General features: G+C 37.5%; 5 protein-coding genes and 1 pseudogene across 8 annotated transcripts; all 6 read left to right on the forward strand.

Moving 5' to 3' along the window:
- Positions 919-3050, forward strand: LOC18597101 (nuclear transport factor 2). Its single transcript, XM_007025935.2, has 2 exons — positions 919-2569; positions 2660-3050. The coding sequence occupies exons 1-2, from the start codon at positions 2267-2269 to the stop codon at positions 2732-2734; spliced, it is 378 nt and encodes a 125-aa protein (XP_007025997.1). The 5' UTR covers positions 919-2266; the 3' UTR covers positions 2735-3050.
- On the forward strand, positions 4948-6927 carry LOC18597102 (pectinesterase). The gene is made up of 2 exons (XM_007025936.2): positions 4948-5998; positions 6100-6927. The coding sequence occupies exons 1-2, from the start codon at positions 5059-5061 to the stop codon at positions 6789-6791; spliced, it is 1632 nt and encodes a 543-aa protein (XP_007025998.2). The 5' UTR covers positions 4948-5058; the 3' UTR covers positions 6792-6927.
- LOC18597103 (CRIB domain-containing protein RIC10) lies at positions 7941-10811 on the forward strand. 2 transcript variants are annotated; one of them, XM_018122597.1, is made up of 5 exons: positions 7941-8514; positions 8782-8938; positions 9100-9197; positions 9318-9414; positions 10214-10811. In XM_018122597.1, exons 2-5 carry the CDS (start codon positions 8881-8883, stop codon positions 10414-10416), a joined length of 456 nt encoding a protein of 151 aa, XP_017978086.1. In that variant the 5' UTR covers positions 7941-8514; positions 8782-8880; the 3' UTR covers positions 10417-10811. The 2 variants fall into 2 exon arrangements, with proteins under 2 accessions (XP_017978086.1, XP_007025999.1); XM_007025937.2 differs by having other exon boundaries at positions 7942-8514; positions 8785-8938.
- LOC18597104 lies at positions 11690-13840 on the forward strand (annotated as a pseudogene).
- LOC18597105 lies at positions 15202-15756 on the forward strand. Its single transcript, XM_007025939.2, has one exon. It carries the CDS (start codon positions 15202-15204, stop codon positions 15754-15756), a length of 555 nt encoding a protein of 184 aa, XP_007026001.2.
- Positions 20256-26136, forward strand: LOC18597106 (homeobox-leucine zipper protein MERISTEM L1). 3 transcript variants are annotated; one of them, XM_007025942.2, is made up of 12 exons: positions 20256-21146; positions 21895-22185; positions 22320-22437; positions 22668-22856; positions 22950-23387; positions 23481-23582; positions 23747-23947; positions 24043-24217; positions 24342-24613; positions 24994-25089; positions 25195-25570; positions 25689-26136. In XM_007025942.2, exons 2-11 carry the CDS (start codon positions 21968-21970, stop codon positions 25546-25548), a joined length of 2163 nt encoding a protein of 720 aa, XP_007026004.1. In that variant the 5' UTR covers positions 20256-21146; positions 21895-21967; the 3' UTR covers positions 25549-25570; positions 25689-26136. The 3 variants fall into 3 exon arrangements, with proteins under 3 accessions (XP_007026004.1, XP_007026003.1, XP_007026002.1); XM_007025941.2 differs by having other exon boundaries at positions 21898-22185; XM_007025940.2 differs by having other exon boundaries at positions 21925-22185.

Raw genomic sequence — 27310 nt, forward strand, 5'->3', positions numbered from 1 at the left:
ACTAATGTTGTTTAAGTCTCAGTTAAGTAGGAATTGGAAAGTTTGTTCAAGGATTTCAATTCTTAAGCTGAAAAGGAATTCTATGGATTATGAGAGGCAAAGTTCACGTTTGGAAAGGTTAATCCTATAGGTTCTCATATACTTCAGAAATATGTTTAATCTCTTGTAAAAATGCTGCTGAATCTGGATTACTTTTGGAGGCTATGTTGCATGGGATGGCAGGATCTTCAGCTGTTTGGTGATCTTGAGTATAGAAGCCCCAAAACCAAGCTTTAATGGCTTAGTTGAGTTCAACCCTTTGAGGCCTTTACTTGTCCTGACCCTTCTTAGTGTGTTTCTATGTTTAAATTCTGTGTTTGGCGTCATACACCCAAGTTCATGGTCTTTTCATGTCGGACTTATGTTGAAGTTGATGTTCTTGATGATCATAGAGTCACATCTACAGAGATTAGACAGTAAACCCCTCTTTTGTAAGATCAATTCTTCCAAATGGCTTTGGGATAGCTATGGAGGCCTTCTTTTAATGGCTTGTGTACGTCCATGTAGGGTGCAACAATGCTAAGGAAGTAGAATATCCGAGCAAACTGTTTAAGAGGGGCAGTGGAAAAATTTAGATCATTTTGATGCCAAATTTGCTGGTTATAGTTTCTTTCTACATTTAGTTTTGTTTTGGTTTATTTATCTTGATGTATTCTCTAGTTTGGAAATAATGATATGCCAATAGCTGGATTAATTGCAACTTAGATGTCATCTAGGTTGTAATCTAGAAATGCTGAAATGTATAAATTGTGATAATGTTAATTGTTGATGTGGGGTGCTAGGTACTTGTTGCATGCCCTATAGTTCATTGGGTTATTCAAATTAGCCCTGACATTGGAAACATAAAGTTCTTGTTATTTCTTTCTTTATTTTTTTGATTTTCTGCATAGCATGCGCTTGATTTCCTATTTGAATCTTGGCTTGTTGATTAATGGTTATAGAAAACAGTATTCATGTTCTGGTACGGCTTTGAAATGTGCTCTAATATTCTTGAACCCTGATTGTTTAGAGTTATTTGGGAGATCATTCTATGTTGTCCTGTGTCTGAGAGGCTGCTTAAGAAAAGTGATTTTTTTAACTACATATTTGTAACTAGTTCAGGACTTGGGAACTCACCATCTTAGGGCTATACAATATGAAGCTGCTTAAAGTTGCAAATAGGTTGAGGCCCAAAGCACCTCTTATACCTTATGCACCTTATTCTCAGCCAAGAGTAATGAATATGAAAAGCCATGAACTTGAGACCTTGATTCTAAACCAAGACCAATTTACTTGAGCCTCTTGATTCAAAGCTTTTTTCAGAGGCTTGCCCTGCGTCTGTATGAATTACAATTTTCCGAAAGAGCAGGACCTGGAGTCTTGCTCCTTGTGATATCTTGGAATTCATTCCTGCGAATTCCCAATAAGAGGATCGTAGTTGGATGGTCTTGCTCTAATTGCTAGTAATATTTCTACTCAAGGGAAATGGAATATTTCTTGGTTTTTCATATTTAAAAGCAGAGAGATTGTAGTTCCACTTCGATGACAGGGATCTAAATCAATGCCCTTCTTTGATAGTAACTCAATTCCAATTAGTTGATTATGGAGATGTGGCCTACTGGCTTAAGTGGAGACAAGGTATCTAACAAAACCCTCTTTGATCAAGCTACTGGCATCCATCTAAAGATGCTAGTTGATCAGGACAAGGAATATATTCCACACTTTCGGCCCACCCCTAGGTTCATCACTTTCTGATCGTTTTTGTTCACTTTTAGGTATTTGTACCTATGACCTCTGGGCTTCGTAGCTAAGGAGTTGTGCATTTGGACGGCTAGAAAAGCTCTGAATTGGGCTGACCAAAACCTAAGCTAATTCCAGTTTGACGGGGCCTTATTGCCATTAAAGCCTTGAAGGAACATGAACTCTTTACGCTGTTTCCACCCCTACCAATGCTACTTTGCGTACAAATGCAGCGGTGTTGATTCCCCCATCCTCCAATTACCATTGCACCCTTCGTTTAGGAGGAAGAAAAAAAAAGGGTTAATCTCTTCCCTTTGGGCTAATGGCAAATAAACGAGGGCATTGTAGTCATCTGGTGGGAACCCAGGAGCCAGTCCAATGTCATCTTTCCCTTTTTGGTTGCTTAGCCCACATGATATGCTCTTTTATGGCATATTCATGTTCCTTATATTTTCATGCCATGGTGACACTGGAGAAGAAGGGAACCTTGTGAGTATTGAGAGAGCCAATGGAAGAACAAGTTGATTTGGTCGGGAAGGCTTTCGTGGATCATTACTACCATCTTTTCGACAATGATCGACCTGCACTCTCTTCTCTCTACCAGCCTACCTCCATGTTGACGTTCGAGGGTCAGAAGATACAAGGGGTTGATGACATCGCTGCCAAGCTCAATCAGTTGCCATTCGATCAATGCCGACATGAGATCAGCACCATCGATTCACAACCTTGTTCTTTCACCGGTGGCATTGTGGTTTTTGTCAGTGGCAGCCTCCAATTGCCGGGCGAGGAGCACCATTTACGGTTCAGCCAGGTTATTGTTTCTCACTCAAAAGTTCAGTCCTCACCCTTAATGCATTTCCATTTCCCATTATTGAAATCTCTTGTTTTAATCTTATTACAGATGTTTCATTTGATCCCCATGCTTCAAGGAAGCTTCTTCGTGCAGAACGACATATTCCGCCTTAATTATGGTTGAATTCATTTCGCTTTCCCCCATTCAATCATTTGTATTGTAAACTCATCTCGATCACCAATGATTTCTTGAATAAAAAGAAAACCCAAGTTACCTTGCCTCGCACCTCGTTCATTCTCCAACTCCTTTTCTGTGATAGAGTAGCAGCAGTCTGCTGTCATCAAGCCTGCCTACTGATACTATTTCATTCACCAGGAATCCTCCTGAATCCCTTTGTATATATAACCAGAACAGTTACGAAACATGTACTAAAATTGGCTCCTGGAAGCTTTGAAAGCTCCTTGGGCCATTGTTTAAATCAATTGTTCCTTTACGCCAATCTGAATTAGGTTTGGGTTATGAACAAAACCCCATATCTGGTCCAAAATGGCAGCCATGGACTTGTAGCCCATTGTACTGCTAAAATCAAAAGATATCGTACAAGAAACATCATGATGAAAAGCAAATATATCCTTTTGCAAGTTGAAGCAAAACTACCATATAAAACCATATACTATTGCAAATTATTCCAACATTATCTAGTAAACAATGTTGGGTTACCCATAATTTTATTTGGAAAATGAGTGCAAAGCTTGTGCAGGCTAGTTAGAGAAATGATTTGGATGTGCTGTGGGTGGACATCACGTTGCTAAAAGAGAGAGAAAAGAGGGGAAACAAGACAAAGGGCATAAGAAAGAGTGGAAGATAAAGGTGATTAGGTGAATCAATGACTCGAAAATGTTGAAGGAAGATCGATGAATGGCGATGTTCATGTTCTAAAATTACTTTATGGGGTTTTGTTTGTGGTGAATTTCTGCACGATCATGGTGGCTCCCATTTGTTTTTAAGGAGGATAGAAAATCCCCCACTTGGATCTTAAAGTGGCAGACAGCGGCACCATGATCCCTTCGCTTTTGTTTTTTCTAAGCCTTCCCTCAAAGCCTGCCTTGATTAATGGGTCCATTCAGAGCTCTAGAATCCCATTAGCCATTAAATTACATAACCATGCATTTAAATATAAATAAATTTGTTCTTTTAAAAATTTAACATGATATCATAAGAGACGATATTTTCATTTATTGATTAATTTTTTTGTGATTAATATTACGTATTAGGTCTGTTATCTTTACACATAAAAAGAACATATTGAGCACCCGAACATTTGTCTCATTAGTTGGTACATAATCTCTCTGCCTAAACAGTAGGATTCCAATCCTCTTTTTTCAATTACAAAAAAAAAGAAAAAACATATTGAAATGATGATAAAAAAAATCTCATAACAGGGTCTAAATTATTTTCTTTCGTTAATCTTCTTACAATTAATATTATATGATAAGTTTGTTATTCCTACACATGAAGAGAAATATTAAACTTTAACGGATATTCATAAATAAGTTTTTTCACTCATTATCAATTGATTTTAAATTAAATATCTTTTTAAAATTTTAATGAAAATCAATACTATATCCATATAAATAGATAATCTCATTTACACAAAATTATGACATATCTTACACAAAACAAAAAAAAAATTTACTGTAACATTGATTTGAGCCAGACGTGTAAATTTAAATAATAAATAATTGATTGCACAAATAATATTTATTGAGACTAATAACTGATCGCGTCTACACTTAATTTTGACAAAACCATTGAGCATTTTTTTTTCCAAAAAGTTAGCCTTTGCCTGTAGGCATACAAGAAATTGTCAATACCTAATCATGGCAGAGGTTTGAATCTTTAGCTTTAGTTGAAGAACAAAAGGGGTTCGAGCATGTTCCCTCAGCAAGCTAGCTCGGGGATTTGCAAGCGCGTACTGCCTACTTCTTTGAACCACGTAGCCATACGGGACCCAGAAGAAAGCAAAACGTGTAAACTAATGTCAATTTGTCCCATTATAGCTTTGTCCAAGTTGACAAATGATCCACTAAGAAACTTTGATCATCTCAAAGCCTAGTTAATGATAGCTGTCATCTTCTAGGAGGACGAAGACACACTTCACACAATTAAAATCTCATCGAATCCAACAAAATTAATTAAATAAAATTTTAAATCTAAATCATAAAAATATCAAAAAGTTAAATTCAAATTAATAATAGTGATTGATTTTAATGATGACTTTTACTATATGATGAAAAATTAAAACTTTAATACGTTAATTATATAGTATATAAGAAACCATAAACCATACTTTTGATTTTTTTTTTTCATTTTATACATTATCTCCAGGGCGGTGATTAAAAGAAACCTCGTACTAGGATCTCTTGTTGCTTATTTAAGGACTATAGGACAAAAGAGCCAAAGACTTTAAGTCTGCAATTAAGCATAGCAAGCTCAGGTACTATACCATGGCTACTGCCCATCAGCCTCTACTACACAGACCAAAAACCAGCAAGGTTCTCCCCCTAATTTTCTCCATCGCTGCTATAGTGTGCACAGCTGCTCTAGTTACTATTCGTTTAGTAAAAATCAGCTCCTTTACTCCCTTACCAGACCAAGTATGTCTGGGAGCTGTTGATCAGAAATCATGTTCAGCCTTGCTCTCCGAAGTAGCCTCAAACTCAACTATAAAAATGAAGGGTGTTGATGTACTACATGCCTTCTTAGAGAAATCCACAGCTCAGATGCAAAATGCCATCAACCTGGCCAACAACTTTAAGCATCGGATCAACAATCCTAGAGATCAAGCAGCTTTGGCTGATTGCCTGGAGTTGATGGAGTCATCCATGGATAGGATTGCGGATTCTATGGTTGCTCTTGGAAAAAAAGATGTCGATTCCCATTCAGATGCTCACGCGTGGCTAAGTAGTGTGCTCACCAACCATGTCACGTGCTTGGATGGGGTACAAGGGTCAGCCAGGACCCTCATGGAGCCAGGGCTAAATGACCTGATATCAAGAGCAAGAACCTCCCTAGCCGTTTTTGTTTCGATTTCTCCTGGGAAGACAAGATTTGTGGACCCATCGATCGATGAGTTTCCATCATGGGTCAGCAATAAAGATCGGAAGCTTTTACAGGCTTTGCCTAATGAGATTAAGGCCAATGTCGTAGTGGCCAAGGATGGCAGTGGCAACTACAAGACGCTAGCGGAGGCTGTGGCAGCAGCACCGGATAAAAGCAAGATCAGGTACATAATTCATGTGAAAAACGGTACTTACAAAGAAAACGTTGAGATAGGAAAGAAGAAGAAGAATTTAATGATTGTTGGTGATGGCATGAATTCGACGATTATCACCGGTAGCCTAAATTTCGTTGATGGAACTACAACCTTCAAATCAGCCACTGTTGGTAAAGATCTTATTCTTCATTAATCTTCTGCAGCCATTTTCCTTCTGTCACTACCTGCTAATACTATATCGGCTACGGCTTACTTGCTTTTGCCAATGCAGCGGCCGTTGGTGATGGATTTATAGCCCAAGACATATGGTTCCAGAACACAGCTGGACCAGAAAAGCATCAAGCAGTAGCCCTCCGTGTAGGTGCCGATCAATCTGTCATAAACCGCTGCAAGATCGATGCTTACCAAGACACTCTCTACACCCACTCCAACCGCCAATTCTACAGAGATTCCTACGTTACTGGCACGGTGGACTTCATATTTGGTAATGCGGCCGTGGTGTTCCAGAACTGCAAACTCGTAGCCCGAAAGCCCATGAGCTCACAATCAAACATGGTCACAGCCCAAGGAAGAACAGACCCAAACCAAAACACTGGGACTTCGATCCAAAACTGTAATATAATAGCAAGTGCGGATCTTAGGCCAGTTAAAGCCTCCATTAAGTCATATTTGGGCCGGCCCTGGAAGGAGTATTCAAGAACTGTTGTGATGCAATCCTACATTGCTGACCATATTGACCCTTCGGGATGGTCAATTTGGAATGGGGATTTTGCATTGAAGACATTATACTACGGGGAGTACATGAACAGGGGACCTGGGGCTGGAACTTGCAAGCGAGTGAAATGGCCAGGCTACCGAATCCTTACAAAGGCGGAAGAGGCCAAACCGTTCAGTGTGGCTGAGCTCATTCAAGGAGGATCATGGTTGAAATCTACCGGGGTGGCTTATACAGAAGGTCTGTAAACAATAGCTAGGCCTCTTTCAACTTCTTCTGTTTTGATTGAATAAATGGAGGTTCTCCACCATCCCTTTCATTGTATATTTTGCCAATGTACTGACATGAGTTTGTGGTTCAATGAAGTTCTAGTTTATTAATTCATTGATTGCTTTGAAGCAAGGATACAACAATTTGCTGCTGTCTTACTCATCCACTAAACTAATTTGGATGGAAACCTTTTACTAACCTTGGTTTTAGTTGAACTAAAATTGACATTAGCTGAGTACTCTACTTCTTAGTTAGTGCTTCAACTTTTGTAAGAAAACAAATTGACATTTTCTTTGAACAATAGCAGAGGTTTCAGTAACAGTCTAGTTCAACTCTGTACGAGAGTGAAGTTAGGTATTTAAATATCCAAACCATCTTCAATCTGTAAAACGTTAAGCTTAATAAATCAAAACAAACAATACATTGCTTGTTGACGTGAACTATGACATTGTACATACTCAAATTTATTTCCTGTTCAGATCGTCAGAACAAATTATCAGGTTTAGATTCGTCTCAGAGGTGAGAAGGTGTGTGTTTCATTGTAAGAGACAGCTGCACCAAAACGTGGCTGCAACAATCAACAATTCTCAGCATATTATTGTCTGAATTACCTATAAGCAGATATTGTGAGTTTTTTTCCAAAAAGGAAACATGGGAATTTAATTAGCTGTATAAGATTGCAAGGTGATGTGGCCACAGGCGCTGTAGGAATATTGTAATACCCTTTGGAAGGATTTTGTAAGCAAATTGAGAGGAAGACATTGCTACAAAATCAGATTCAAACCTCCCAGACATGATATTTAAATGTATGACTCTCCATGTGGGCGGCACGAAAGATTAATAAAAATGGCTTGACAGTTATGAGAAAGATACGTTTCTGTTATTGAACCTAATGAAATGGATGATTTGTTCTGTATGGTGTTTTGACTTTTGATAGTTGTTTCTTCTTTTCCCCTTCCTCAAAATGGACCATCCTTTGAAGAATGAGCATATTAATATCAGGTAATTATAACTAATACAAGTTTTAAATGGTGGAATTGAACTTCTGAAGTTTAACAGGAAGAAGTCGTCAAAACTGCAACAGTTGTCTATGTAGTTGTCTATGCACTCCATTTCTCTCTCATCTCTTCTGGTTTTTGCCCGTATTTTAAGAGAGAGGCACTTTGCATTTTCTCCTTCCAGAGCAGCCTTAAAAAGACATACAAAATACCTGAGTTCCACGCTTTACTCGCTCAGACAGCAAAGCGGCCTACACCCAACAACAAATATTTGTCACAATCTCGTGCCTGTTAACCAAACTAACGAAGCCCCCACCCCATTTTTCCATGCCGTGACTCGATTCTTTTTTTGTTCTGTCTGTCTTTCAAGACCCAATATCTCTCGCCTTTCGTTTTTGGAGGTTCTTAATTCTTTTCATGGCCCCCCACCCACCTCCTCTTCTCTTCCCTTTAGAACCTCAATACTCTTGAAGCCTTCATTTTCCTTACTTCCTCGTTTGTTTCTTTAAAAGGGTCGTTTGTCTCTCTGTTGGATTTCTTTGGTTTTTTCTTAGAGGTTTCCTTTTTGCACGGTTTTCCATTCATCAAAAGTGATAGCAAACGAGATGAAGAATGGAACCTTGCATCAATGCTTGGAGGAGATGGAGGAAAAGTTGATTCTCTCTTGAATCTTCCAGCCATCATCGTCACGGTGTTCTGATTGGTACATTACAATTATTTATTTTTTTTACTCTTAAAAGATTGTAAATGATGTATAGGACCGTATCTTTCATCGATGTAGCATCATAATTTGCTTTAGTTCCAAGGATAGATACCAACCTTGTTTCACGGGTAATAGAGTTCCTCAATCACATGTAATTACTCCTCTGATACGCAGCAACTTTTTGTCTTTTTGTTTTGATTTTTTTTCCTTTGGTAATTGTTAAAGGCTTAAATAAACAACTCTCATCTAAGTACAACTACTTTCCAGCAGGCAAAAGTGCAATCCCTCCTAATTTATCTAGAGGTTCCTTCAATATTGCATCATTCTTTGAAACCGGCTGTTCCATTGTGTTCCTAGTCCACCATCATGGCTACCAAGATCAAAGGGATCTACAAAGGATTCAAATTCATCTCCCAAATCTTTGGTGAGGCACTTTCTGTCTATTTCTTTGCATATTCTGTGTGTATGCATCTAAGTGTTTGACATATGAATGCATCTGAGCATTTTTCCTGGGTTGCTTTTGTATTTTGTGATGGGTTTTGATTACTTTGGAACTGAGATGGGAAAGGGTATTGTTGTTTGTAGTTGTGAAGGAGCGAGAGATGGAAATTGGGTACCCGACAGATGTTAAACATGTGGCACACATTGGTTGGGATGGCCCTTCTGGCACTGCACCCAGTTGGGTATGTTGTCTACATTTTTTTGCATTTTCTATCTATATTTTGATCGAGTATTCAAACACTAAAATTTACATACGCCAAAGCCTGTTGTGTCTCTCCTAATTGTTGCCTTGGTTGAGGCAGATGAATGAATTCAAGACAGGCCCTGATTTCACAGCAACATCCATCGGAAACTCCAGAGGCTCTAATCCTACGGCTCTTTCCACATGGTCCTCTCAAGGCATGTTTTTCTCTCAATTTAACTTATTTTCTTTTGATATAGTAAATGAAGAGAACAGTAGGTAAAGCCAAGTGTATAGCTATACTTCTAAATTATGCAATCCTGAAGCATTGTCTGGTATCATGTGGGGAGTTCCTAATAAGACAATAGAAAATAGGGCCCTTTTCACGGGTCAGATTGATAATGTTTTATGCCTCGACTGATTGAAGCTAAATTTCCAAGACATGGAGAAACTTTTTTAAATTATTTAGCTCCCAAGAGGGAGAGTTTGGCTCTTCTGTCACGGGACAAAACATCCATATCAAGGAGAATCTATAAGCTTCTAGTCCTAAGCTAGAGACCATTTCGGTGGTCCCTTGCAATAATTTTACTGCCTCTATAACTCTGGTTTTAAGAAGGATTTTTTGGTAGCACTGTTGACTTAGCTCTTGTCATCTGTCTGAAAGCTGTTCAGCATTTAAGTTTTGATGATATTTGGCCATATGGATATGATGTTAACAGTGACAACTCTTATTTTTACTTGTTCCCTTTTGATAAAGAAGAGAACTTCCTGGAACTGGTTCACTTTTCCATGAAAATTTCTGTTTGGAAAGATGTCTTGGGATTTACCTCTTTGTTTTCTGTCCTGGTTTGGGTGGTTTATGTGACTTCGTGGTTTTTCTCTGTTAGAATTTGCAACACACTTTGATCATTCTTCATAGAAGTATCAACAGTCATTTACTAAATATATTGTGATCTGGTAATAACACTGTTAACTTAATATAACATTCTGATCATGTCTTTCATTGGTTTGTAACAGATTTTGAACAATCACTGGGATGCGAACCTGCAACACAGATGATAAGAGACCTGTCTTCTGCAGATCTTCCAAATATTCCCAAGAAACAAAAACGGAAAAAGAAGACGACTTCCTCTCCCAAGTCTTCCTCAAAATCTTCGCGAACATCAAAGACCAAGGCTATATACACACAATTGGGATCATCAACAGGCCTTGAAACTTAGAGATCATCATGCAAGATTTGTGGCTTTTGGTTTTCAACTGATTAAAAATCAACACGCACAGACAAGATTGCAGAAGTTCCTTTCAATACTCAAGATATTCATGAAGACGGACAAAAAAATGTAGGAATTTGAGCAAAGCTTGTGTAAATTAGAATTCATATTTAATTTACAGAAGGGTAAAAGTACATTAGGTAGGGTTGATAACATGAACAAAAAGGAATGATCGATATCCAGGGATGAGACTTATCTATAGAGCCAGAAGCAAATTTTTGGTTTACAACAAGGAATAATCATGCAGGGGCGTTGTGTTGTAGTTGTGTTGGTGGAAAGTTTTGCTGATTCAGATAATTGGACTCGAACAAGTTTGTAAAGGAATCTAATCTTTTTCCTTGTTACTTATGGATGAAACGATAGATTATCTTCAGGAATCTTGCTGCTGGAAAGGATCCCATAAACGAGAAGATGCTTATGTTCAGGTCCATCAAATGGTTGCAGTCCATGTTTTACCATGGGAATCCATGAGTCTTTTGATGTAATTCCCTGTCAGGAATAATATAATTCCAAAAACCACAATATAAACCTTCTTCTAATTTGATTAATGCATTTGCTTAAGGAAACAAAATCAACATAAACCTTCTTTTTTTCCGAATTAGCACCCTGTTTATACGTTTTGTCTAGTAAAATTACAAAAATATCTTTACGGGAAAATAAATAGGTTAACTTTGAATTGAAGGTATTTTGATTATTTTTTTGGACAAAATTAGTTGTCTATCCTGTACTATTTGGGAAAAAAGAAAGAAACTACAAAGCATAGTGTAAAATAATTAAAATCACAAAAAATGTAAGAGTTTACCTAAATTTTAGTATGAAAGTTAGAAGAGAGAGGAAAACGATTTGAAAAATTGTCAAAGTAATGGTTTATGAGTCATTTACTAAATACTAGAATTACAGCTTTCAAATGGCAGCCAATTGCATCCCTTCCAAATACATCGCAAACTTAAAGGAGGAGGTTTCAGGCTTGACTAATTCTACATTAATTCTGACAGCAGCATCCAATATTTCGGTTCAACTTTTCCTCCATTCTCTTTCTTAGCAATCTCTCCCTCTGTTCTCTTCTCTGCCTTATGCACTGACGCCTGCAATTTCATTGGTAGAATCCAGTGTTACAAACAGTTTCCATTAGAGCTTCAAGTAGTTTTTGTGTGATCAAGATTAAGTAATTGCTAGGAGATTCAATGTTCTATCTCTGAGTTTCTGTCAGAGTAAGGAAGACATGAAATTGTCATGGAAAGTATTAGGCTTCATGTTGTTTCAGTTTTGTTCCACAAGTCATTTTTGTTTAGCCCAAGATTATGATACCGAGGCACAACCTACGCTTCCCGAGGGGCAAGAAAATTGTAATGGGATTTTCGTTTCCTACAATTTCATCTCTAGAACAAAAGAATATCCGCATGTGAAGAATGCAACAGCTCAAGCCTGGGCGTTCAAAGCCACAGCCACGATAATGAACACAGGAACATACGTGCTACAGGCCTGGAAGATATTCATTGGGTTTCAATACAAGGAGATACTAGTTTCAGCAGGTGGAGCAGTTTTAACGAATGGTGGGGATTTTCCAGCTGCTGTTGGCAATGGAACTTTCATCTCAGGATACCCTCAGTCTGATCTCGAAACATCCATTGACACAGCCGGTGATTTTAACCAAATTCAAGCGCAAATTGAATTGAGTGGCACGCAGTTTGGTCTGAGACCACCTAGGATCCCAATGCCTAAAACAATAAAACTTGTAAACGATGGATACAAATGTCCAGCACCTACTCATCGCAGTGAGTACTTAAAAGTCCTCCTTTTGTCTTTCTTTCAATACTTTCCCTTCGCTTTCTGAGGCATAACAATAAAAAAGTTCGTGTTGTTCATCGACAGAGACCGCAATGTACGTATGTTGTGTTAGGAACCCAAAGTGTAAGGCTAAAGACCTCAAAACAAAGTTCTTGCCACGCCAGAAAGGTGACCTTTCGATTTCTTATGATGTTACTCAAGCCTACGGAAACAACTACCTTGCTCAGGTGACGATGGAGAACAGTAACCCTTTGGGTCGTCTTTATCATTGGAACTTGACTTGGGAGTGGATGAGAGGGGAATTCATATACTCAATGAAAGGAGCTTATGTGCGGGAAGTAGACACGGCAGGCTGTATAAATGGTCTTGCTGGGCAGTACTACCAAGAAATGGATTTTTCTAGTGTTTTGAACTGCCAGAAGAATCCTATTATTTTTTACTTGCCTGCGGAGAGAGCAAATGACACCGAGTTGGGAAAGATACCGTATTGCTGCAGAAATGGTACCCTTTTGCCAGAAACCATGGATGGAAGCAAATCCAAGTCGGTTTTCCAAGTGCAAGTTTTCAAGCTTCCACCTGATTTGAACAGAACAGCTATATATCCTCCTCAAAAGTGGAAAATTGTAGGGGTTCTTAACCCAGATTACAAATGTGGACCTCCTATAAGAGTGGATCCTACCCAGTTCCCTGATCCGAGTGGACTTCAAGCTACAAAAGATGCGCTTGCAAGCTGGCAAGTGGTTTGTAACATCTCGAGGCCGACCGAAGGCAATTTTAAATGTTGTGTTTCCTTCTCTGCTTATTACGACGAGTCCGTCATACCTTGCGACACTTGTGCCTGCGGCTGTGAAGATACAGAAAAATGCAATCCGAAGAAACCGGCCATGCTTCTTCCTGCTGAGGCCCTTCTTGTTCCCTTTGCAAACAGGTCAGCAAAAGCCAGAGCTTGGGCAGCACTTAAGCATTTTCCAGTCCCCAAGCCATTGCCTTGTAGCGACAATTGTGGAGTTAGCATAAATTGGCACGTCACTTCGGATTACAACCATGGATGGGCGGCTCGAATCACCCTTTCAACTGGGAAAGAATCAACTTTGAAAACTGGTTCACAGCAATTCAGTTTAAGAAAGCTGGTAGTGGTTACGAAAAGCTCTACTCTTTCAATGGAACGTTACTGACAAAATTCAACAACACAATCTTCATCCAAGGCCTACCAGGTTTGAATTATTTGATGGGAGAGGTGAATGGTTCAAACCCAAAAACAGATCCAAATGTGCCAGGAAAACAGCAATCTGTCATTTCCTTTAGAAAGAAGCGCAAACAGGGGATCAATATAGCAGAAGGAGATGGATTTCCTTCAAGGGTCTTTTTCAATGGGGAAGAGTGTGCACTCCCTACACGTCTTCCAATTGGAAGTGGAAATCGATGCAGATTACATTTGGTGTTAGTACTTCTTTTCACAATTATGAGCCTCTTGTTTATAGAAATTCACAACTGAAGGAATGAGGTTTTCCATTTTTTCAATTAGAATCACTCTTTAGGGAGACAGACAGTTCAACTCCATTACAGACAGAAGCTAGAGTTAACAGTAAACATTTCATGGTTCAAATTTTTACTAAAGTTTCATGATTCATATCATTTCCATCGACTTCAGCTGATACAGAAGAGAACGGCATGGGGATGGGCATTAGTAATTGGTTGGCCTCGGCCCTTGTTTGGCTCTTGAACTTGCAAGTTTCTGACCAAGTCCTTTTGTTGGGCTGTTTAAGCTTTGGAGCTAAGGTCATTTCCTGACAGAAGGCCCAAACCAGAAGAGTCCTATGAAACCCCATGTAAGGCCCATTTTAGTACGTTTTTCTACAATCATTTTCAACTGAAACAAAAATTAGTTCTAAAACATTTTCTCGGCAATCAAACAGGTTAGCAATCCTTGATAGATTAAATACTACTCTCCAAAAGTTGAAGTCCGATGGATGCCTCTGATTACAAACAGCACCAGCTTCCTCTGCAGTAATGAGGAACAATGAAGAGATCAGTCAGTTTTGGAGAAAAAAACCCGGGCGAACATTCTGCCAGTAATAGAAACATTGGAAAAGGGGTTACCAGGCAGACCTTCTCGTGGAAAACACTCTCAACAGGGAAAAAGCTTTTTGGCTACCATGTTGTGGCTTAAATTAGCTAGGCCTGCATAGTGATAGTTCTATATTTAGCACGAGAGGAACTTTTCAAAAGTGTTAGGTGTAAATTAAAGTCAACCAATAACAGCCTGTTTAATCAGACCGTAGTTAGTGAATGACATTAGAGCTCGTCTCAACTACTTAACAAAAAGTTGTCTCCATTTCAGCAAGCAAGATTCTTTGCTAGAAATAGTCCCTTGCAACTAAATAATTTATGTACAACTATTCACTTAACGTCATGAACATGGTAATTCATGTATTATATATTTTTTGAATGTTTATTAATATATTTAGTTGTATATGTTTGAATTTATATAAATTTTATTATATCATCTATCTTTAATTAATTTAAAATAATAGATTTGACGTCACATTCATATAATTTTACTTTTAATGAATATTCTTTTGAAACTTCATGATATCATATTAAAAAATAAAAGTGACGGTCCAAACAAAAACAAATAAAAACAAAATTCTAACCGGCCTTTCTACGTAATTAATGTGTTTTAAAGTTCTTGCATTGCTTTCATCTCAATTGCAAGAGAAAAAACCACCACTTATAAGACAATTAAATATTGCAAATTTTTGGTAATAATACTAGCCTCGGGCATGTCCACTTTGATATTAACAATCCCCAATGTTCACCATTTTCCACCAATTTTATATGAAGCATTCGCCAAATCGTTAATCATCTTCATCGTTTCACCTTAATTTAAACTACAACTAGATCAAAAACTCATGATCTTCCGTTCGATATACAGAAAAAGAGGTCATGGGAAAATGGAAAATCTGCTGTGGAGTCACAGCGATTTTGTTCATCATTGTCGTAGTGGTTTTCGTTATCTTGACCTTCACCCTCTTTAAACCCAAAGACCCCAAAATCACCCCTCAATCTGTTAGCCTAAAAAGCATTGATTTGGTGGTTTTCCCGGTGATCAAGGGGAATGTTTCATTGGGATTAGTGGTCACTGTTGATAATCCAAATTATGGAGGCTTTAAGTACATGAACAGCACTGCTTATGTAAATTATCGTGGGAATCTAGTCGGCGAAGCTTCTATTGAAAGCGACTCGATCCCTGCTCGAGCAAAGCATAACATGAGCACAACAGTGATAATCTTTGCAGACAGGTTGGCCACCGATCCTAATTTCCTGACAGATTTTCTTGGTGGGGTTCTCAATTTTACTTCATCGACAATCCTGCACGGGACAGTCAGGGTGTTGAACCTCCTTAAGTTGAAAGCTTCAAGTAGCAGCAGCTGCAACATCTCTATCTTGGTCCCAACGGAGAGCGTCGATTCCGTTTGCAAAGCCAAAATCAGGTTGTAAGTGTCCCCCAAAAGAACTTGGTTAGTTCGTACGCACTGGGATACATTTATTCTGAAAGAATTAATACCAGAAATCAAAGTTGTTGATTCATCAAAATTGCTTGTCATTGTAATAAAGGAAGTTGGTGGTGTTGCTTTCAATAATCATTATTAAGCAATACTTGAGAGTATTGATTGAGTATGGTGAAACATTTATTTTGAAACAATTATCACTTCCAACCTCCAAACTGGCGCATTTAGGTTCTTGCCTTCGCTACTGCCCTAGGGGATGAGCTTCAAGGATTTGAATAACAATATGATGTACTAGTGAAATTCCAAAGATTCGGGGGCTAACTAATAAATATTCATCAAACCCGTAGCACAGGGCGCCCTTAACTGGTTGTGAGGGGAGGGATTGTTAGCATCCTCAAATTGGGTGTGAAGAATTCATTATCTTCATTACAGGAAACCAAACGTTTAGCCCACGAATGACCTCTGGTGAAGCTAATGAATAGAGCTTGAGGGAGATCATAAATGGAGATTTCAGGGTAGGGTAGTATGGACATTGAAAACTCAGACAAGTTTTTGTTTTCGTCAATAAATATCCTGCAGGCTGCAGTGCTAGCTCACCAACAGCACTTCATTTTTTTTAAACCTTCATCTTTTCTTTCTTTTTCTTTTCCGTCCCAACTTTCAAGAAAGAGCTCTGAAATATTTGAAAACTATGCTTCTTCTTTCAGCTGCTGGTACGCTATCGTTTTTGGTTAGGGAAACATTTCACCCCAGGGTCAAAAACCTTCACACACACCCCCAGGAAAGGGGTTCAAAAATGGACTTGAATATTAACTTTGAACTGAAATACATGCATGTAAGGATCCCCTTGATTCACTGTCCATGTCTGATCAATCAGGAGGAGGACAAATGGAGAGGAATGGGGGCCATGCATGGAATTAAATGTATCACCATACGTATGGATAAAGATTGTTCGTTTCATCGATCGGAAGACAGCATGAGCTCAAGAATTAATGATTGATAAAAACATCAAAATCAGCTCATTGTTCTTGAAAACATGAGGACCGATGCATTATATAACAAATTAAAAAAAAAAAGGAAAAAAAAAACTAAGGACAGGGTCTTTCCCCTCAAAAAAGAAGAGGCTGGTCTGATAATGGGTCACGTTTGAAGCCAGGCCGGTATAGTGGAAGGGAGGATGGGGAGACCATGCTACATTCCAAGATCTCGTGTGGGGACTGAGATTATACCCAGCTAACTAGCCCATTACTTCACTATGTTATGAATCAATATATGCCACAAAAATAAATATAGTAGGACTTTGCTTTCATACGAGGCAATAGGAGGTTTATTGATCTATCATATTTGAAAGTGATATATCGTACAAGAAACAATTTGTACCAATGATAACAACACTATGGGTGCTCATGTGCGTTTTGATTATCACCCAAAAATGAAAAGGAAGGTCGAGAGAGAGCACTGTGTCTTTTCTTGGGTCAACCTGCATAAATGCCATGTTTTACCCATGCATCTATATATTATCATCTTTTGCAATTTTCCTAGACGTTGATTGGTTGATAATTCTTGACCCTGTCTGAGGCTTATGGTGATGATGAATTAGCAGATCATAATATTGTATTATTCCAAGGTGTGGATGCATGCATTGAATAATTTTACGGCAGAATTTTTGAGAGGTTCATCGCCCTATTCATTCCATATTCGTTGCTAACAATCATTGAACAAGACCCACTTGCAAAGTAATGTTCCCATAACGTCTCTTTCCCTGCCCCCAGCCAAAAGGATTAATTACACAAAAGATATTATTTCTTTTTATTTTACACAAAAGATGCAACTTGTTTTGCTCGAAAAGTATAGTTTTTATTAATAAAAATTAATAGAGTACGGATGATTCTAACTAAATAGTTCTTAACATCGAAAACATGACATAACCAACAAAGCTTATAAAGCAGAATCAAAGCACGACTCGTGGCTCTCCGAAACACATCCTGAAAATAAGATAACTCAAAACAAATCAAGAGAAAAATAAATTCACATTAACTAATTCATTACCGATAATAAATCTCATTTTTTTACCAATTTTGATAAATCATATAATCATATGTTATTTGTTTTACGTGAAAATTTTTTATTCGTCTTTATATCTATATATATTTCTCCATATGTATATATATATATATACCATGATAACAAAAAAATTCATTTTTCTACATATAAAAATGTTTAAAACAATACAAAAATGGGTTGAGTTAATTCTCTGCTTATGATTTATGTGTATATTAGAGAAAGAGACAGAATTAACTTTTCCTGGAAATTATATGAATTGCACACCAAAGATTTGGGGCAAAATGTAATGAATCATGACAGATAGTAAATAGTGCTTCTGCATGCAGAGCCTGCCTTCTTCAGATACACATTAATGGAAGGTCGAGAGGAATGGGAAAGAGAGAAACGTAGATAGGCTCAGTTAGGAACAAACATTAAAAGATGTAGCCATATTGTACATAAGTTGGTAGGTTACATATATATGGAGACGTCATCATGGCCACCAAATTAATATGAAGGGGTGTCAGCAAGTGTTAATTATGAAAAACAGAAAGAGGAATTATTTATAATTTTTGTTTGCTAATATGAGCCAACCAGGGTGAAAGAGAAGTATAGGGTGGACGGATCCAAAAATGAGTTTATCATTATTTAATACTCTGAGCAAAAGGCCAATCTAATCCAAATTCTAATGTTAAAAGTGTAGTTAATGCATTTAAAGCAAGGACTTACTTATTATATTAACCCCACCAATAATCTGAATTTCATTATATGGAATTCACAAATTATGAAAGAATCAAAATGGGTTATGTTATTTCATATGTACATAAATATACATGTTCTATGTTCGTATGATATGCATCTGTTGTCATCCGCCATAGCAACTTCTGCTTCATTCTGTAAAACTTCTCATGAATGTATCACTGTAATTAAGCACTAGTTTTTTATCTGCTTAACCTCGGTTTGGTGCTAACTTCCAATGATCAATGATAAACAACTGCATTTGTAAAAGAAAAATTGATTTATAATTGGTAAATCTATTACCCTTGGATAGGTATATATAGGATTTGTTTTCTATATGCAAGGGAAACTGATGCATTGCATAGCCTTGGGTTTCCCTAGGCCTTGTCCTAAACCTATAACTTTAATCTAAAAAAAGGAAGGATAAATACTAGTGGAGATGCAGATGCATCCATTAATTAGAGGAAGTACCTCTTAACTAATGCTTGCATTCATACAGTTCAATTTCCAATAAAGAAATTAATTATAATTACATCATCATAAATAATTGCTCTATCATTAATGCCCTCTTATCATAAACTTACTTGCTGTAAAAATTTCTCTTTCTGGTTAAAAATGAAACTACGAGTTCTACCAGCAGCTAGCATTCAGGGGTACTTCTTTTTTTCTGTTTTTCCTCTTAATATTCCAAAAATAGTTCATTCTTTTTTTTATTCTAACTCTTTGTAAAAATATTGTTCAAATTAAGCTCTATGGTGGACCTAATTATCCAAGTACATAATAAATTACCAGTCACGTGGTTATAAATCTAACAATGGAAGATAGAAATTTCTAATCCAGTACCACATATTTATTTGGGGATCTCCCTAGGCTTCTATATGTCAATGTTCTTTTAATAAAGGCAATAATTATGAATATATAGTTGAATATATACATTGAAGGATGAGTAAAGGGTTTTTTTTTTCACTTAAGGAAAAAAAAGATTCGAATTCTATTCTCCAAGTAAGAGATCATATACTAATCAATGAACCAAATACTCGAATGTAAAAATGAATAAAAAAATTAAAAAAAATAATAATACATAGTTGAATCATCTCTTAATCAATGAACATACATATACATATGTATATATAATATTTATTATATATATTATCTTATGATATAAATATCAATTATAATATTATGTAAAAATAACAATCGAGGATAAAAAGGAGTGGACAACATTTTAAATTATATATGTATTTAATATTATATTTATTTGCTTATTATAAAATTCGAGATAACAAATTTTAAATTTATTGATTATTTTTATTTTTTTCACCATGTTTAATTATTACTCCTACTGATATATATTTACATGTATATATATATATATATATATTTGGAGTTGTTCGAACTGCAAAGATGGTAATATATGAAGCAGGAGGTGAGAGGGTGAAACTAGTTCGGAAGCTGGGAGGACAAGAAGCTGTAACTCCATCTAACCCTCCATAAATTTAAACAAAAGGGCGGATGGCCTTCTCTTTCTCTCTTTCTATTTCTTCTTCTCTTTCTATAATTTCTCTCTCGCAATTACACCTCTCACCCTCCATAAATGCTATTGCACCCTCTCAATAGGCTCTGCAATAACTCCTTAGCTGCCACATCCTCTCCACCTGTTCTCTTTCTTCTCTTCCTTCTCTCTCAGCACCCTCTTCCAAGCTCTCTCTCTCTTGATTTTTGTCTCATCTTTTTCCTCGTCCTTTTCTCCCCCCTTCTTTCCCCTCACCCCTTGCAAGCAAGGTAGGTCTCTGCCAAAACCACTCCTTTTAACACCAGAGGTGGTTTTTCCGGTGACCCTAAACTTAAAAACCCAATCTAAACCTTTTTTTTGGTCATTAATCTTTCTCAAGAAGTTCAAAAGGGTTTCTTGTGTTTTAACCCCACAAAGCCTAGTTGCCTCTAAGTCATTTGTTCCACTCTAACTGATCCCAACATATATTTCCTTCCCTGAACAATTTTCTTAGCAGTATATCGCTGTTACATTAGAATATTCTCTCATGATCTCTCTTCCATATCTCTTCTAGCTGGTTTTTTTCTTTTGAAGAGAGTTTTCCGTTATTGTTTTTCGCTGAGAAAAGAGAGGGTACAAAAGGGTTTCCATAAGGTACAGTAGTATCTTAGTTTGAGCGTTACAATCTTTGTTTTGAGGCGAAGGTTTTGAAATTGATGAGTCAAAGGGGTTTCTCACAGTGTCAACTCTTCTATTTTTTCTATATCTAGCTGGTCTTTAATTTGGCACGTAAGGCTGAAGACTTTATGGAAGACTAAAAACCATAGTCATTTCTGCTGTTTTGCAACTTGGAACAATACCATTAGCTTAGCCCAGACAAAACCAGAGAATCTATTAAAATCAACCCAAAAACCTCCAATATAGGAATCCAAAGCCAAAACCTAACAAGCGAAGGAGAAATATGTCTACTGCTGGTTAGGGTTGTAAAGGTGATTAGTTACCTAGGTCTCCCAAGATGATGCTTCCACTGAGCCACTTACCACCCCGTTTAAGACAAGAAAATTGCTGCTCTAAGTTCTCAGTCCCCTTGCCTAACAATCAATAAGGTAATTTTCTTTCCTATTTGTTTCTTCTTTTTTTTTTAAAAACGTAGTTTAATATATTAATAAAAGATGAAATTACAGCAAACGCGAATTAAGTCTATTGTCGTGTTCTAATAGCATTAAGAATCTCTTGGACATTACAAATTTCACTAAGAAAAAACAGCAAAAAATATCCTAAAAAGAATTCGGGAGGATTTTTTCCCCTCATTCTTCTTTTCTTGAACTCTTTAGTTTAACCTATTCCGAGGATTGCTAAGGCTATAGATATTTAGTCACATTTTAGGCTAAGCTTTTGATTAATTTATCATTCTTGTCTTCAATATGGTACCTTCTAATATATATATATATATACCTTACCCTTTTTTTAAGGTTAACTCTAAGTCATACTAGTAATCAGTATTTGGTTTAATGAAATGAATGGTTGGATTTAAGCTTGGTTATTAATTAAGATATTTCAAGTAAAATCTTCTTGATAAGACACACCTAAACTTTTTTCTGAGAGAGATAGTCAATACTATATGGTTTACAGCTTTCTTAAAATGGTGTATATCTACATGTGAAGGAGCATCAACAGTAAACAAAAACAGATAACTTGCCCTAAAAAGTTAATTTCTAGGCTTCCATTTAGTTTGTGCTGATTTTGACTTAGTTTATCTTCCTTCAGCACTACTTATGTACTGGTTTTCCTTTGTTTACTATTATTCCTTTGCACTGTTCTACAGTTTCTTTCTCTGTCTTTTTCTCTCTCTAGTAGTCAGCTGGACTTGTATTCTCTTGGCAGAACCCAGAAATCCATAGCGTCGACATTTTACAGATTTGTTGACATGTTCAGTCCAAACCTGTTCGATAGTCCCCATATGTTCGACATGACCCATAAGACCTCTGAAGGTGAATTGGGGAAGATCAGGGACGATGATTATGAGACCAAATCTGGTACTGAAACCATGGACGTGCCCTCGGGAGATGAGCAAGATCCTAACCAGCGCCCCAAGAAGAAGCGTTACCATCGCCATACTCAGCTTCAAATCCAAGAGATGGAAGCGTAAGTCTGTTTTTTTTTCCTCGTACTATTTGTGCCATTGCTAGAAATTAGAGATGAAGTGAGAGACAGATTTAACGAAGCTCGTTCTTCTTTGGAGATTGATTCTTTTGGAATTCTGGTACCTTGTTTCTCAGGTTCTTTAAGGAATGCCCTCACCCAGATGATAAGCAAAGGAAGGAGCTGAGCCGCGAGCTAGGGTTAGAACCTCTACAAGTCAAGTTTTGGTTCCAAAACAAGCGCACCCAAATGAAGGTATACTTCCATATAGAATGCAAATCAGTAGTTGTAATATAGTTTTTTAATTGAGAAAAAAGGGATTTGAATCTTGCTCTTTAAAAAAAGATATCAATAAATAAACCAAATACTTAACTATATTAGTAATATATTTACTTTCTACAAGTTTTTATACTGGCTTTCTCTGTACTAAGCTTGTTATATGCAGCACGTCCTAGCTTTATTTCTAAGCTTCGCTTTCATTGCAGGCCCAACATGAACGTCATGAAAATGCTATATTGAAGGCTGAGAATGAAAAACTCCGTGCTGAGAACAATAGGTACAAGGAAGCTCTTAGCAATGCCACATGCCCGAACTGTGGAGGCCCAGCTGCTCTCGGAGAGATGTCATTTGATGAGCAGCATTTGAGAATAGAAAATGCCCGGTTACGGGAAGAGGTGATTGGAAAATGATACAGACCTTGCTTGATATTGTCAAGTTACTTAGTTTTGTTATGATGCTTATCCACTTTTCGGGTTCTTCTGTTACAGATTGATAGGATATCTGGGATAGCTGCGAAATACGTTGGCAAGCCTTTGACTTCCTTCCCCCACATTTCTTCTCATTTACACTCACGTTCTCTTGATCCTGGAGCTAGCAATTTTGGGACACAATCAGGTTTTGTAGGAGAAATGTATGGTGGTGGTGATCTTCTAAGGTCGGTCTCTGGGCCTACAGAAGCAGATAAGCCCATGATTGTTGAGCTTGCTGTTGCGGCAATGGAGGAACTAATCAGAATGGCCCAATCTGGGGAACCTTTGTGGGTTCCGGGGGAGAAATCTACAGATGTGTTGAATGAAGATGAATATTTAAGAACTTTCCCTAGGGGAATTGGACCAAAACCTTTGGGGCTGAGATCTGAAGCTTCAAGGGAATCTGCTGTTGTCATTATGAATCATGTCAACCTAGTTGAGATTCTCATGGATGTGGTAGGCTTTTTTTTTTTTTTGAAGTTCAAATCCATTACTAAATATATTTAGATCCACCCCCATGTATTTCTGATTTAAACAATTGATGTTCAGAATCAATGGTCAAGTGCATTTTGCGGTATTGTTTCAAGGGCTATGACTCTAGAAGTCCTATCAACTGGAGTAGCAGGAAACTACAATGGAGCCTTGCAAGTGGTACTATGTTGTTCATTAATGTTTTTCTTCTGAAAACCATAGATTCAATCTCATAAATTTTGACATGCATGAAATTGTTGTAGTTGAAGAAAAAAAAAAGTTATATGGTATGCATTTTCTTCCTTCAGCTTTTGAAAACATACCTAACATCCTGCATTTTTCAGATGACAGCTGAGTTTCAGGTCCCTTCACCACTTGTGCCAACTCGGGAAAATTATTTCGTGAGGTATTGTAAGCAGCACACTGATGGAACTTGGGCAGTGGTTGACGTTTCCTTGGATAATTTGCGCCCTAGTCCAATGTCCAAGTGTAGAAGAAGGCCGTCAGGTTGTTTGATCCAAGAATTGCCCAATGGATACTCAAAGGTAATTACTCTTTAGTTTAGATTCCCCTGTTCATTTCCCTGTCTATAGCAGGCAAAATCTTCATTTGATCATGTCTTGTTTTCATGATACTTCAGGTTATATGGGTTGAGCATGTAGAAGTGGATGATAGAGCTGTCCACAACATATACAGACCATTAGTTAATTCTGGTCTAGCTTTTGGAGCAAAACGTTGGGTGGCTACATTAGATCGACAGTGTGAACGCCTTGCAAGTTCAATGGCCAGTAACATTCCGGCAGGGGATCTATGCGGTAAAAGCATATTAACCCCTTTTTCTTATTCTCTTTGAGAAACCTTTTGTAAAAATGATAAATAGCCGGTGCAATGCCCTCCCATCTTTCTGCAATGTTACCATTTTGAGTTCTTGTGATGCAGTGATAACAAGCCCAGAAGGGAGGAAGAGTATGTTGAAGTTGGCAGAAAGGATGGTGACTAGCTTTTGTACCGGAGTTGGTGCTTCTACCGCCCATGCATGGACAACTTTATCAGCAACAGGTTCTGATGATGTGCGGGTTATGACCAGGAAGAGTATGGATGATCCAGGCAGGCCTCCTGGTATTGTGCTAAGTGCTGCAACTTCCTTCTGGATCCCTGTTCCACCAAAGAGGGTTTTTGATTTCCTGCGGGATGAGAATTCTCGAAGTGAGGTAAACGAGCATGATCATGAAGCTTTCAATTAAGCATTTGCACAGTTTCTTCTATATCACCACATGTAGCAGCAAAGAAAAAGGGACCAGATAGTACCGAAGTTGTTAGCTTGGTAGATAAAAGGAGGCATGGGCTTGGGAGAAAATCATTTTGTCAACATTTTTGGTTTGAATTCAAGATTTTTCCTATACCGGTCATGCATTTCACTATTTTCTCTACGTTGCCACAGTATACCGGTGCATTCTGGTGTGTAACTACTAAGATAATCACCATTTAAAGGAGCCATGAAATTAATTCCAAGATTTGTAAGCATACATGTAGCACTTTTCTCTGCTATAGAATATTGTACTAATTTGCACTTATTAACTTGGATTTATAGTGGGATATCCTTTCAAACGGTGGTCTAGTTCAAGAAATGGCTCACATAGCCAATGGTCGTGATCCAGGCAATTGTGTCTCTTTACTCCGCGTAAATGTAAGTTGGCAAGTTGCAAATGTTCTTTATATCTTTAATTAGTAATTAATAACACTGTGTATCATCGATTAAGCTAACATTTCCAATTGCAAACGTAATCTGTAGAGTGCGAATTCTAGCCAAAGCAACATGTTGATACTACAAGAGAGCTGCAGTGATGCTACAGGGTCCTATGTGATTTATGCGCCGGTTGATATTGTTGCTATGAACGTGGTCTTAAGTGGTGGGGATCCGGATTACGTTGCCCTTCTACCATCAGGTTTTGCAATACTTCCTGACGGTCCTGGACTTAACGGAGGAGGAATTCTAGAAATCGGGTCTGGTGGATCTCTCCTTACTGTCGCGTTTCAGATCTTGGTTGATTCAGTTCCGACGGCAAAACTCTCTCTTGGATCGGTGGCCACTGTCAACAGTCTAATTAAATGCACGGTTGAAAGGATCAAGGCTGCGGTTGCTTGACCAGAAGAAGGTTTATCACGTGGTGAGCACTACTCCAACATAAGTCAATCAACTTATAGCTTCTTTTTAACTATTTTTGGAGTATGGAATCTATCCCATTTCACAATTTCACAATGTTTTGCTTTTCTTGTGTGTTGCAGAGGGAACAAGAGGAGGAAGAGATGGGGGGGATATTAAAATGGTGGTTGCCTCAAAACATAAGCAAGAAGTCAAGAACGCACCTCTCATGATCCCTGCCTCGTGGTGTTTGCCCAGGAAGAGAAACTAAGCGGTAAGAAATAAAGGCAAATCACCACCCTGCAAGGGCAATAGGTTCGGGAATTGACTTTGCCAACAAAGATGAAAAGCTTAACTCAGGTCTAAATATATATATATATATATATATATATGTTGGGTGAAACTCACCATTTTGTGACCTTAGCTGTAGGAGTGGTTTATATTAAACTGTCTAATTTTATTTTCCTTCTTTTGTTTCATGATGTGTTTTGTTGAAGCATAATTAGTTGGAGTTACACCCATTAACAAACATTTGTTTCTGCTTTATGTTTTGGTAGTTTTGAAATCAATGAATAGCTGTTGCTTTTGCTAGTTTTGTCTTATGCAGTTATTAAGAAGGTTTTACCCCTTCTTTCCTTTTTCTTTTCTGGCACACTACTGGCCTTGATAGGTGGACAGGAAAATGGGGGAAGAAAGGAAAAGGTAGAAGAAAAAGGAGAAAGGTATTGACTAGTAGAATGGCATATTGATTTATGAGGTTTATTTTTAGTAGTTGGACATATATAGGACATATATGTACCTTTGGTACTCCTAGCAATTCAAAATTACCCCAAAGATCATCATCATCCCTCTATTTTTTATTTTAAATTATGAAAATAACCCAAAATTTCAAAACTAGCATAGCTCTAGGGAATTTTTTCCTCCTTTTAATGGGATGGAAAAATTGGAAGTTAGACCTCCATTTTTAATGGTTGTGAATTCTAGTTAGGATGTGCTTGAATCCACCATGAGAGATCGGCCTTAGGTCAGATGGTTCTCTTTCACTAAATCCAAATTCTGTTTATAGATACCAATTTTTTAACTGATAGCTTTCCTTTCTACATACATTTGGATGAATATCATCCTTCACCTACCAAGAATTACCAACAAAGGTAGTCTTGGTTATAATAAAAGAACTGGCTTGGGCAATGAGATGCAAATTTCCTAAAAAGCTGCAATAACCTAAATATTTTTTTTATTTTAGAGAAGGGGGTTCGAATATACTTTTCAAATAAAAAGATCATATATTAATTAATAAATCAAATACTTGACCACTATCTTCCCAAATTTTTCATGCAATCCTTCTAGTTTTCTTATTTGCCTACTTAAAAAGTAAAGCAACTATCAACTAATTCCCTTACCATGTATCACCCACAAAATACCAAACAAATTCTGTAGTTTGAATTATATACTATCAATATCCAATTCCCAACCTGCGGAAGAGAATAAGGCCAAGTAGGAAGACTTGGGGAATCTTTGAAGCACTTGGGTCTGTCCCAATACTTAATTTACCTTGTGTGTAGGGTACATCACCAGACAAATATTGCAGCTACTTATTAAGAAGACAATTAAGTATAGGTATCATCCGCATACATATATATATATATACACTACGGGACCAAAAGTGGTTGAAACTAATTAATAGATATCCAAATTTTTCCAGGGAGGGAGGGACCCTGGAGCTGGATCAATGCATGTTCTTGTTTCTAGCTGGTGCCTCTGTTCA

The sequence above is a fragment of the Theobroma cacao genome, chromosome 6 (assembly GCF_000208745.1).
Source record: "Theobroma cacao cultivar B97-61/B2 chromosome 6, Criollo_cocoa_genome_V2, whole genome shotgun sequence".
NCBI classification, from domain to species: Eukaryota; Viridiplantae; Streptophyta; class Magnoliopsida; order Malvales; family Malvaceae; genus Theobroma; species Theobroma cacao.